We start from the raw sequence: 13,905 nt of genomic DNA, 5'->3' as shown, positions 1-13,905 counted from the left end.
AGAGTAACACACCAGCTTCATTTGGACCTCTTATATAGAGACTTATTTTGGTCTCATAAAACATCTCAAATTTTAAGGATTTCCTGATTTTACTTAAATCAATCCAAATATTTTACAGGGAAACTTGGTTTTGAAGAATATCTTATTTTCAGAAGTTTTATGAATACCTGAACATACTCTCAAAAGAACCAATTTATATAAAAAGACATGTAGATATAAAAAAATACCAGGATTAACTTGTTGTACGCCAGACGCGAGTTAAGTCTCCAAAGAATCATCAGTGACGCTCAAATAAAAAAAGTTAAAAAGGCAAAATAAAGTATGAAGTTAAGTAATCTATTCCTTGGGTAGAAAATCCTTGGCATTTCGAAAATGTCAAAGTTTATAAAAGGACAGTGACTCAAAAAAGAAAACAAAAGAGAAACAGCTAGAGGTCAGAATACCGTAAGCAATGATGACAGTGCATGAAAGTCATATGGCAAGCTCTTATTGCCGTGTCTTGAATTTAGATAAGAAAAGCAAAAATTCGCATTCGCGAGTGAAATTAATATTTATGCATGAACGTGGTATTTTTGCGCAAGAAATAGTAAATAGAAAGCATACGCACTGATACTCTGGATAAGAATACACATTTGCGTCATCACATATATTAATCTAATAGTTGAATTCGGATGTCAAACTACCTACCTCAAGTGCTTTGACTCCGGATTCATTGACATTTTATCCTGAATTTTTGTGAACACAAACCGATAGTGTGCGTGTGAACAAGGTGATGTATAATGTGAATGAAGCTGACCAACACAATGAATACAATTTTCAAAACCGTATCATAGTACAAATATTTAGATGCTATAAGGTTGAACTAATAAAAGAAGAAGGAAAAAAAAAAAAAAAATTAACATTATGATAGTTATTATATTTTGTTATGATTATTGTAAAATATTAATTACGTTTTTTGTGAGATGCAAGGATTTAAAATCCTAGTGAATTGAAACCACGCAAGTATTTTTTTCATTCACGACCGTTTCAAATTTAGATATTTAGCTAACTTTGGGTACGCATCCCTGCTCATTGGTGCTCATACGTTACGTATCATTTTCATAAATGTAATGACTGATCAAACCTGTGAGGCATTATGCACGTATACATTACAATTTTAATTATATTCTATAATTATTAGGAATAAATTCAGTCTCAGTTTTACCTTAACAATGAATATTCTCTTAGTCTGGTAGTATCTATTAATGAAATTAGATATTTTTTTTACGGAAAAATCCTTTTGTTTGATTATCTTTCTGCTTTCCAACCACTGTGTTTCCGACCTTAGATAAATATTTTTAACAGAAATATTGTTTTCTTAATTTTCTTCATTCTTTACGACATTTTCTCATGCTATGATTGAAATACTAAATATCAAATGATAAACATTCAGAAATAATCAGTTTATTCTTGGTCATTGTATATCAATAAACTATTACCAGGTTTAATAGATACAACACACATAACACGTAGAGGGACCACCTCAAAGCATGAATTATATAATTGGGTTATCATTATACTTGATATTTAATAAACATTCACATTATTAAAAACATATATGTTTTGTCAAAAGGCAAATAGGTTCTAACATATAAATGATTTTTAAAATGCAACCTAGTCTTTATTGTTTTACTGTCAAATCTACAAATGAACCGTTTGTCGGATTGTTGAAATATACAATGTCACGTTATAGCCTATCCATAGAGGGACCGTATCAAAGACATAAATAACTACCTATATAAATGATGGAAAATTTCGAGACGTTCCGAGAATCATGATTCCGAGGATATTGAGTGGCCCATAGACATTTCCAAAACTCGCCAATATATAAGCGCAAAAATTCTGATATATGTTAGACTGTTTGATCCACTGATATATATCTATATGTATGGTTAATATTACGGTTCCTATAGACTGTTTGATCCACTGATATATCTATATGTGAGGTTTATATTACGGTTCCTATAGACTGTTTGATCCACAGATATATCTATATGTATGGTTAAAGGTATGGCTTTCCTATTGACTGTTTGATCCACTGGTATATCTATATGTATGGTTAATATTACGGTTCCTATAGACTCTTTGATCCATTGATATATCGATTTGTATGGTTAACGGTATGGCTCCTATTGACTGTTTGATCCACTGGTATATCTATATGTATGGTTAATATTACGGTTCCTATAGACTCTTTGGTCCATTGATATATCAATATGTATGGTTAACGGTATGGCTCCTATTGACTGTTTGATCCACTGACATATCTATATGTATGGTTAAATTACGTTTCCTATAGACTGTTTGATCCACTGATATATCTATATGTATGGTTAATGGTATGGCTCCTATTGACTGTTTGATCCACTGACATATCTTTATGTATGGTTAATGTTACGGTTCCTATAGACTGTTTGATCCACTGATATATCTATATGTATGGTTAATATTGCAGTTCCTATAGGCTGTTTAATGCACTGATATATCTATATGTATGGTTGATATTACGACATCTATAGACTGTTTGATCCACTGATATATCTATATGTATGGTTGATATTACGGTTCCTATAGACTGTTTGATCCACAATTCTGGTTCCTATAGACTGTTTGATCCACTGATTTATGCAAAATAATATACATGTGTCAGTAAGGTTTGACATGATGATAAAAGTTTATGCTAGGATAGGTCTCCCAAGTGACTTCATTTTCTTATGTCTTATGTAGGTCTACAACTTCTGATATATGTTAGACTGTTTGATCCACTGATATATCTATATGTATGGTTAATATTGCGGTTCCTATAGGCTGTTTAATGCACTGATATATCTATATGTATGGTTGATATTACGGTATCTATAGACTGTTTGATCCACTGATTTATCTATTTGTATGGTTAATATTGCGGTTCCTATAGGCTGTTTAATGCACTGATATATCTATATGTATGGTTGATATTACGGCAACTATAGACTGTTTAATCCACTGATATATCTATATGTATGGTTGATATTACGGTTCCTATAGACTGTTTGATCCACTGGTATATCTATATGTATGGTTAATATTACGGTTCCTATAGATTCTTTGATCCATTGATATATCGATATGTATGGTTAACGGTATGGCTCCTTTTGACTGTTTGATCCACTGGTATATCTATATGTATGGTTAATATTACGGTTCCTATAGACTCTTTGATCCATTGATATATCGATATGTTTGGTTAACGGTATGGCTCCTATTGACTGTTTGATCCATTGACATATCTATATGTATGGTTGATATTACGGCAACTATAGACTGTTTAATCCACTGATATATCTATATGTATGGTTGATATTACGGTTCCTATAGACTGTTTGATCCACTGATATATCTGTATGTGAGGTTTATATTACGGTTCCTATAGACTGTTTGATCCACAGATATATCTATATGTATGGTTAACGGTATGGCTCTTATTGACTGTTTGATCCACTGGTATATCTATATGTATGGTTAATACTACGGTTCCTATAGATTCTTTGATCCATTGATATATCGATATGTATGGTTAACGGTATGGCTCCTTTTGACTGTTTGATCCACTGGTATATCTTTATGTATGGTTAATATTACGGTTCCTATAGACTCTTTGATCCATTGATATATCGATATGTTTGGTTAACGGTATGGCTCCTATTGACTGTTTGATCCACTGACATATCTATATCATGTATATGTATGGTTAATGTTACGGTTCCTATAGACTGTTTGATCTACTGATATATCTATATGTATGGTTAATGGTATGGCTCCTATTGACTGTTTGATCCACTGACATATCTTTATGTATGGTCAATATTACTGTTCCTATAGACTCTTTGATCCATTGATATATTGATATGTATGGTTCATGGTATGGCTCCTATTGACTGTTTGATCCACTGACATATCTCTATGTATGGTCAATATTACTGTTCCTATAGACTCTTTGATCCATTGATATATTGATATGTATGGTTAATGGTATGGCTCCTATTGACGGTTTGATCCACTGACATATCTGTATATATGGTTAATGTTACAGTTCCTATAGACTGTTTGATCCACTGATATATATCTATATGTATGTAGATATAGGAAGATGGTTTATATTACGGCTTCTTTTGACTGTTTGATCTTCTGACATATTTATATGTATGGTTAATGTAACGGTAAAGTGGACTATAATATTCAAAACTAGCATGTTAAAAATCTCACAACAGTTTGCTCTAAAACACCAAATGGGTATAATTTGTTTGACTTTCGTCAAAGACGATACAAAACAACGGAGATAAATTTTATACAGTGTAAGCTCTATCACTATGATAGCTAAGGATTTGAAATAAGTCTTTATTTTTATGCCCCACCTACCATAGCAGTAGGGGCATTATGTTTTCTGGTCTGTGCATCCGTTCGTTCATCCGTCTGTTCGTCCGTCCGTTCGTCCGTCCGCCCGTCTGTCCCACTTCAGGTTAAAGTTTTTGGTCAAGGTAGTTTTTGATGAAGTTGAAGTCCAATCAACTTGAAACTTAGTACACATGTTCCCTATGATATGATCTGTCTAATTTTAATGCCAAATTAGAGTTTTGACCCCAATTTCACGGTCCACTGAACATAGAAAATGATAGTGCGGAGTGGGGCATCCGTACTATGGACACATTCTTGTTTAACATAAGTAGCAGATGTTCCATATGTTTCTTAGATCTAAAAGCCCTTATGAAAATCAGATGATATATGCCAGTACTTTGCAATATCATAGATCAGAGGTTTTTTTTTTAATTACATGTTTGAATTATTATATTTGATGTCAGATCTTATATAATATAAGAATCATGCGATTTTCAATATTTTCTAGTTTTAGAAATTTCCTCTTTGATAAATTTACCAGTGCATTATGATGTTTAACAATTTACTTGCATAACTGAAATCTAAGGTTACCAAGAACAATGAGATGATTTTAATCTGACAGTTCTGTCCAGTATGGTTGAGTATTGATTTAGTCTCCACTGACAGCTTAGTTTACCAAGTACATTGACCTCACATCCAATTTGGATCATCATTAAGACAAAATTAATACATTTTATCAGCAAAATAGCCAATATACTTTTGTTACATTAGTTGTCTTGGATGAAATGTCCACATTTTATCTTATATTGAGATTGAAACTATCATTAAAACATTCATTAGTGTTCAGTTATTCAGGCCAAATTATTATAAATGTTTTCTGTCACCCTGTTAGATTTTATTGATTAATTAATACATGTTTAATGTCCAGCATCAAATTCTGGACAATATGGTCTTAATGTGACGGACCAAAATGCTGAGGAATTTCAACATGCTAGTTTGCAAGATGTCATAGTCCATAGGTAGACATGTTCCCATACCTACACACATTATCCTGACTCTAATCTCTTACTCCAGAAAACTGCATGCCTGGTGGAGAAGTAGCAAATATTAATCTTAAAGCCATTGGTTTGACCTTGACAGACATCCTGCAATCAAGACACTATAATACAGAGGCATTTATACAATTATTTTAAAAAACTTACAGGTTGAGGTAAATCTAAGATAAAATCACCCGAGTCAGTGGGCTTCAGGAAACCAGGTATGACTGGAAGGGGACAGGATGATTGCACTTTTTATGTCCCCGCCATAGCGGAGGGGGCATTAAGTTTTACCCTTGTCCGTCTGTACGTACGTACGTACGTCTGTACGTCCCAAAATTGGTTTCCATTCTCTAACTTGAGTTTGCCTCAACCAAATGTTATGAAACTTTTACTAAATGCTAATTACCATAAAACACAGATCAAGTCTGAATTTTGGTGGCGTTACTTTAACCGTTCTAGAGTTATGCCTCTTTATAAATGAAAAAATTGCAAAATTTTTAGTTTCTGTTCTCTAACTTAAGTTTGCCTCAACCAAATGTTATGAAACTTATACACAATACTTATTACCACCAAATACAGATTAAGCTTGAATTTTGGTAGTGTCACTCTAACCGTTCTAGAGTTATGCCCCTTTATAAATGGAAAAATAACAAAATTTTTAGTTTCCGTTCTCTAACTTAAGTTTGCCTCAACCAAATGTTATGAAACTTATACACAATGCTTATAACCACAAAACACAGATCAAGTTTGAATTTTGGTGGCGTCACTTTAAACGTTCTAGAGTCATGCCCCTTTACAAATGGAAAAATTGCAAAACTTTTAGTTTCCGTTCTCTAACTTAAGTTTGCCTCAACCAAATGTTATGAAACTTATACACAATGCTTATTACTACAAAACACAGATCAAGATTGAATTTTGGTAGTGTCACTCTAACTGTTCTAGAGTTATGCCCCTTTATAAATGGAAAAATTGCAAAATTTTTCATTTCCGTTCTCTAACTTAAGTTTGCCTCAACCAAATGTTATGAAACTTATACACAATGCTTATTACCACAAAATACAGATCAAGATTGAATTTTGTTAGCGTCACTCTAACAGTTCTAGAGTTATGCCCCTTCATAAATGGAAAAATTGCAAAATTTTTAGTTTCCGTTCTCTAACTTAAGTTTGCCTCAACCAAATTTTATGAAACATATACACAATGCTTATTTCCACAAATGAAGATCAAGTTTGAATTTTGGTGGGGTCATTTTAACCATTCTCGAGTTATGCCCCTTTATAAATCGAAAAATTGCAAAAGTTTTAGTTTCCGTTCTGTAACTTAAGTTTGCCCCAACCAAACATTATGAAACCTATACACAATACTTATTACCCTTAAACTCAGATCAAGTACAAATTTGGGTAGTGTCACTTTTATCGTTCTTGAGATATGTCCCATTATAATGTTGTATGCAAGCGGGGGCATCATCTGTGTCCATGGGGACACATTCTCCATTTATTTACCTGTAATACGAAAGGACATTTGTGCTCCAAAACTATGGACTTTTGCACTTTAAACTTTGATACACCTATATGAAATTGATGGGACATTTGTGTTTTTTATCAATAAAAGTTAACCTGTAATTGAAATTATTATTTCTACATTTACGACAAATTTAGGAGTGTTTGTGTTGTGTTTTAGAATATTCAAATATTGCCATAAATTAATCAAACAGATTTATACGATTCATGGAGTTAAAAATGGAAACTGTACTCCTCTTCTTGTGTTCATGTTGAATTTGAAGAAAGAGTCATGGTTGTTATTAGGAATTTATTTTTAACTTCCCTTTTGAAGTGATTTCGTTTTCAAATGTTATGTTAATAAAGCGCAAATGTCCTGTAGAAAAAGTGCAAATTTGCTTTTTATGCCTCCACGGAGTGGTGCAGGCATTAAAGTTTACCTACCCCTTGTCTGTTCGTACTTACGTACTTATGTACATCTTGAAATTGGTTTCCTTTTTCTAACTTTAGTTTGCCTCAACCAAATGCTCTGAAACTTATACTTTTAAAATGCTTATTACCACCAATCACAGTATGAAGTCAAATTTTGGTGGTGTTGCTTCCACTGTTCTTGAGTTATGTCCCTTTATATATATATAAATGGAAAATTTAGCAAATTTGTCGTTTCTACACTAACTCCAACTTTACTTTGCCAAAAACAAATGTTCTGAAACATATATACAATGTTTATTACCACCAAACACAGATAAATTTCGAATTTGGGTGGGGTCACTTTCACTGTTCTTGAGCTATGTCCCTTTATAAACGGAAAAAAATGGTGAATTTGCTGTTTCTGCACTCTTAACTTTACTTTGCCCCAACCAAAGGTTCTTAAACTTATATTCAATGCTTATTACTACAAAACACAGATCAAGTTCGAATTTTGGTGGTGTCACTTTCTCTATTTTTGGGTTAAATCTCTTTATAAATGGAAGAATTGGTGAATTTGTCGTTTCCGCATGCTAACTTTACTTTGCCTCAACCAAATGTTATGAAACTTGTAGACAATGCTAACTACCACCAAACACAGATCAGGCTCAAATTTGGGTGGAGTAACTTACACTGTTCTTGAGTTACCTCATTACTGTTTGTTATTGAACAGTTTGCAATCTCTTATGACAAAATAGAGAAATGAATGTCATTAAGTTTCAAAGAAAACAAAACGTCAATAGGTATGAATTAGTACATTGACCTTGCATATTTACAAGCGGGGGCATCTGTGTCCTATGGACACATTCTTTTTTTATTTCAAAAGCGCAAATTTCCTGTAGAAAAAGCGCAAATGTCCAATTTGATGTAAAGGTGCCTGAAATATTTGTGTATCTGATTATTTATTATTATTATTATTATTATTTGTTGGGAGATGTATTGTTTTTGTCCTGTCATTCTGTCAATCACATAATAACAGTGTATATATAAATGAAACAAAAATTGACAGTTTCTTATCACATTAATTGTGAAGTTTTTCAGTGCAGAATCAAAATCTGTAAGTTTACATAGAAGTGGAACAAACTTTACAGAAATGCTTTGTAACGTTTTTACATTTTAATACTTTAATATGTTTTTAGAGCTATTGCACACTATGATTCAGCCACAAATAAAAGGTAGACTTATGTTTTTGTGTCAAAAATTAAATTTGATTTTGTACTGAAATGAGCTCAAGCAATTTTACTATTCAAAGGGCAGACAGCAGGGGAAGTCAGTTTTTTCCATGACCTTAAACAGTTGATAATTTATTGTAAAAATCTATTGAACCTCCTATGAGAAATGAAGGAATGTGTGAGAAAAGTTTACACAGAATTAACAAGTCTTGCAAAACATTCTTATAAACTGTCAAACCAGACAGAATCACATACTTAAATGCTTAGATGTTTGAAGAATCGTAAAGTGGCCATCGAAACTGTATGATTGAGGAAACTGTCTTACTATTATTGAACTGAATGAATCATTGTCACGAATCAAATATCAGCATTTCATTCATTAAGTCTCAGATAGTTTTTAAAAAGTCATTTTTATTTGGAGATGCATACTTAAAGGTCAGTTGTATAAGATTTTCTATAACTTGGTTTTGTATTGTAGCCATGATGACTCCACAACAGCATGCTCAGCTGAATGTAAGACAACAACAACTATTTAATCAACAACAACAGATTATGAACAGAGCCAATGCGTTGGCACAGGCACAACCAAGGCCTCCTCTTCAGGTAAAATTAGGATTTGATTTGATAAATATAAGAAGATGTGATATGATTGCCAATGAGACAACTTTCCACCAGAGACCAAATGATGTAAACGTTAGCAACTATAGATCACTGTAAGGCCTTGCTAACAACTTCAAATTTCACTTTAGGTCAGCTATATTGTATCTTGCATAGTAGCAACTCAGAAATTCACTTCCGAGTTAAAGTATACATAAAAACTAGTGTTGTCAAATTGAACAATTTTGTTTAACCGGCTACTCGAACAATCTTTCGACCTATTAACCAGCCAGTAGTTACCGTAAGTTAATGTTTTAAAGATCTTCATTACTCTCTACAAATGCATGGTTTAATGATAAGATGAATTGAAGTATATGCTTGGGCATTATAAGGCTTGGCTTTGAGCAGCTCTGGTAAAGTATCATTTTTAATAATCCAACACTTATACCATATCTACTATGATGTTTGTAATAACTTCAGATTTAGAAGAAGAAAATCTTCTTTAAATTAATGAATTGATAAAGACTGAAACCGGTGATTGTTTCATTTTCTGTGATGTCTCAGGAAATTCTGTGGAGTGTTTCAATTTGAGATGATTAAACGAGTTACAGTTACTCATACCACACTGTATTGTACATTAATTCCATTCATATATAATGCGGCGTAAAGCAAACAACAATCAATCAATCCATTCATATAATTTGCATTTTACCATTTTTGAGTCGGCATTTCGTTTAATGTATTACAAACTTCTTAGATAATGGATGTGGCATTATTACATGTATGTCTACACAATATCATATCAAAGTGAAATAATGAAGTAAATCATAAAATTTAACCAGCATACAACAGTTCTAAATATTTGTACGCTAATTATGTTTACTTTAGATCTTGCCCCAAGCTGATGGACAAGATGTCTTTGTGTTAATTAATTTTGTAAAATTGGAGTGTTTTCAAGGTTACCAATAGTAATCAATATACTGGACAATTGATATGTCAAATTATTTAGCAGGACTATCATTTTAAACATTTATTAATGATGTCAATACACATTTATGTCAAATCTATTAGAATTGAAAAAAGGTCCTGTTAACCGGTTAACGTTTTTGGTATTGGATATTCTGTCCTTCCGATGGTTAACCGGTTAACCGATTAACCGATGACAACACTAATAAAAACCAAGGAATTCAGGTAATCTATGATGCTAGTTTGTTATAGGCAAAATCAAGGACTCTTCTTTGGATAAATGAAGATGTTATTTATTTCACAGGCACATTTAAAGCCTCACTTTAGGTAAAATTGTGATGCTACTTTATCACTTTGTAAAATGTATTGGACTTTGACACAGGTTTATCCAAAGCCTCGATGCCTTATAAAATTACAATGTAAAAAAGGTAATAACAGGCATCCATTTATTTAAAGTTTGATTAAATCATTGTCAAAAAAAAAAGGCTTCTAGTATAAACATTATGTGTTATAACAATAGAAATATCAAGCATCACTCATCTGCCAAAATTGTATTAAGGGATTGGCCTTAAGTTGGAATTTTCTGGTTTTTATACGCCCGTTTACGGGACTTATTATGGTATACTGTTGACCGTCTGTCCGTCCGTCGTCAACATGTCGGACATTAATTCAAAAGCGCTTTAACCAATATGCATGAAACTTTGGTGAATTGTTTATATCTATTGACGTGAGCTCCCTTTTGTTTTTTATAAATTGCAGATTTACCATTTCCGAGTTTTGGGGTTTTATTCATTAAAAAAGGGGGGATTTTCCAGTTTTCAGACAATAACTCAAAAATAATTTCACCAATTTGCAAGAAACTTTGGTGAATTGTTTATTTCTATCGACATGAGCTCCCTTTTGATTTTTATAAATTTCAGACTATACGTTTCCGATTTATGGGGTTTTATTCATTACAAAAAGGGGGATTTTCCAGTTTTCGGACAATAACTCAAAAATGCTTTCAGCATTTTCTATGAAACTTTGGTAAATTGTTTATATCTATTTTGTAAGCTCCCTTTTGATTTTTATAAATTTTCGATTTTATGTTTCCGAGTTATAAGATTTTATTTGTTTATAGTCTGACAACAGATTTACTAAGTATTACGCAACAGCACAGTGTATTACACAACAGCAAGAAATCTTTCATATAACCAATTTCAAGTTCTTTGACTACATTTATTCAGAAACCTATAATATATCAAATATTTAATTACAGTCCAAATTCAGACCTGTATCAAGCTTGAATATTGTGTCCATTTTAGCCCCAACTGTTCAGGGTTGGACCTCTGCAGGCGTATCCAGCTGCGCTCAGGGAAGCAGTTTATTATGCCCCCCCCCCCATATCGGAGGGGGCATTAAGTTTAACCTTGTCCGTAGGTACGTTCGTACGTACATCCCAAAGTTGGTTTCCCTCCCCTTACTTTAGTTTGCCTCAACCAAATGTTATGAAACTTATACACAATGCTTATTACCACAAAATACAGATCACGTTTGAATTTGGTGGTGTCACTTTAACCGTTCTAGAGTAAAAATGCCCTTTACAAATGGAAAAATTGCTGAATTTTTCATTTCCGTTCTCTAACTTAAGTTTGCCTCAACCAAATGTTATGAAACTTATACACAATGCTTATTAACACAAAATACAGATCAAGTTTGAATTTTGGTGGTGTCACTTTTACTGTTCTAGAGTTATGCCCCTTTACAAATGGAAAAATTGCTGAATTTTTTGTTTCCGTTCTCTTATTTAAGTTTGCCTAAACCAAATGTTATAAATCTTATACACAATGCTTATTAACACAAAATACAGATCAAGTTTGAATTTTGGTGGTGTCACTTTTACTGTTCTAGAGTTATGCCCCTTTACAAATGGAAAAATTGCTGAATTTTTTGTTTCTGTTCTCTAACTTAAGTTTGCCTCAACCAAATGTTATGAAACTTATACATAATACTTATTACCACAAAACTCAGATCAAGTACAAATTTGGGTAGCATCACATTTACCGTTCTTCAGTTATGTCCCTTTATAAATTTATATATGATATGCAAGCAGGGGCATCATCTGTGTCCATGATGTCCCATGGACACATTCCCCATTTATTTTTTTATTTTTAAAACAACAGTATAAACCACTGTTCACTTGTAAAGAACATATAATGAAGCCCAGCCATCTGAGTCTTGACTCTTTTAGGTCTTTTTTTTATGAGAACAAAATATGATATAAACTTACATGTAATTCTTTACATAAATTTGAGCAATTGGTATACAATGTATTTATTTTTAATTCAGATACTTCCTAGAGATTATGTAATCATTTCTACTTAAATTGGTTCTCTTATAAAACACTTGAAAAGGCTGTAATTAAATTTTTTTATAAACACTTTGATAATAAATCAAGGATTTTCATGCAAACTTTCCATACTTATTACATAATATTTACCTGTTTTGCATATATTGTGTTAGCCCACATTGTCCTTAGAGACATTTGTTCAGTTAAGAGTACATGATTTCAATGTACTTTAAAAAAAGGAATGGTTTCATCAGTACTATTGATAGAAATTGTTATTCTTAGTTTTTGATGATCTTTCTGTATAGCACTGTGACATTTCTTGTGATGTAATGAGAGAAAAACTAACCAAAGCATTGCTATTACCATCAGTTTCAAGATATTTTGCTTTCAAGCTGTTTTTCTTCAATCAGATTTTATTGGAATAAACTTTCATCGGCAAATATATTTGCAATTTGTACTTTTATAGATTGGAGAGATTATATTACATGCCAAAACGATGTTCATTTTTTGATTTTTTGGGGATAACTGATTTATTGAGATCAGTAGTTTATTTGTTTTTGGATTTGTGTATTAGACACATTGTCCAAAAAATATATCATCTACCAAATTACTTTACATTCTTATATTCTATCAAGTCATATATGTTTGTTAGGCCAAACAAGATGATGATGGAGATGATGGATTGGTGTTTAATGTCCAGTGGCAAACATTACATGCATATCAAGACAAGAAATTGTCAAGATAATATGAATATAAACCTTGCTTTGTACTAGGCCATCACACTGAGCCAAATTTTTAAGGTGATAGTTCACAAGGTAACACTCCACAGGAAGACTTGTCAAAATACACTCATTTCACAAAAAATCTTAGGAGAAAAAATACTCCCATGAACATGGAAAGTCATGAACATTTCAATATAAGGCCATGGTTTTTTAAACTGTTGGTTTATGGATTTTTCATATGAAAACGTTGGGTCGGTCAGCCGAAAAAAAATAAGGAAAAATTAAGAAAAAAAACATCTTACAGACATAAATATGTATATAATGAATATATATTTCAGCCTACTGATAATATATTTGGTACACTATTTTGTCTTCATTTCTTAAATTTTAGTTTTAAATGTTATTGCTCAGCTGTTTTAAACATACAATGCATGCCATCATCATATAATTTTGTAAAAAGAAGGGTATGTCCAAGGACAAACAGGAAAGTTAATGGTTATTTTAAAAACGAGAAAAAACAGCTACACGTTGCTTTTTATCAAGTTTCAGGAAACATGGTGAATAATATGCTTCAAGCACAAAAACATGTGAAATAAAAATTTCAGACATCACACTAAAATAACTCTTTACCATCTGTGTCAAAAACAAGGTAGACTTGTCCACTGGAAAGACGAGGATATGGGTTTCATGCTTTCTCAG

At 32.2% G+C, this 13,905-nt stretch overlaps 1 protein-coding gene across 6 annotated transcripts in view; it reads left to right on the top strand.

The window, feature by feature from the left end:
- LOC127712162 (mediator of RNA polymerase II transcription subunit 15-like) overlaps positions 1-13,905 on the top strand; it is a 151,505-nt gene that overhangs the window by 85,207 nt on the left and 52,393 nt on the right. For all 6 annotated transcript variants that reach the window (XM_052218452.1, XM_052218451.1, XM_052218450.1 and 3 more), the window contains one exon: positions 9,071-9,195. In XM_052218452.1, coding sequence (XP_052074412.1) covers positions 9,071-9,195 — 125 coding nt within the window. The remainder of the gene's footprint in view (positions 1-9,070; positions 9,196-13,905) is intronic.

Source organism: Mytilus californianus, unplaced genomic scaffold, assembly GCF_021869535.1.
Source record: "Mytilus californianus isolate M0D057914Y unplaced genomic scaffold, xbMytCali1.0.p SCAF_8, whole genome shotgun sequence".
NCBI classification, from domain to species: domain Eukaryota; kingdom Metazoa; phylum Mollusca; class Bivalvia; order Mytilida; family Mytilidae; genus Mytilus; species Mytilus californianus.
Note: the sequence above shows the minus strand (reverse complement) of the source record. Positions and strands in the feature narration are given on the sequence as shown.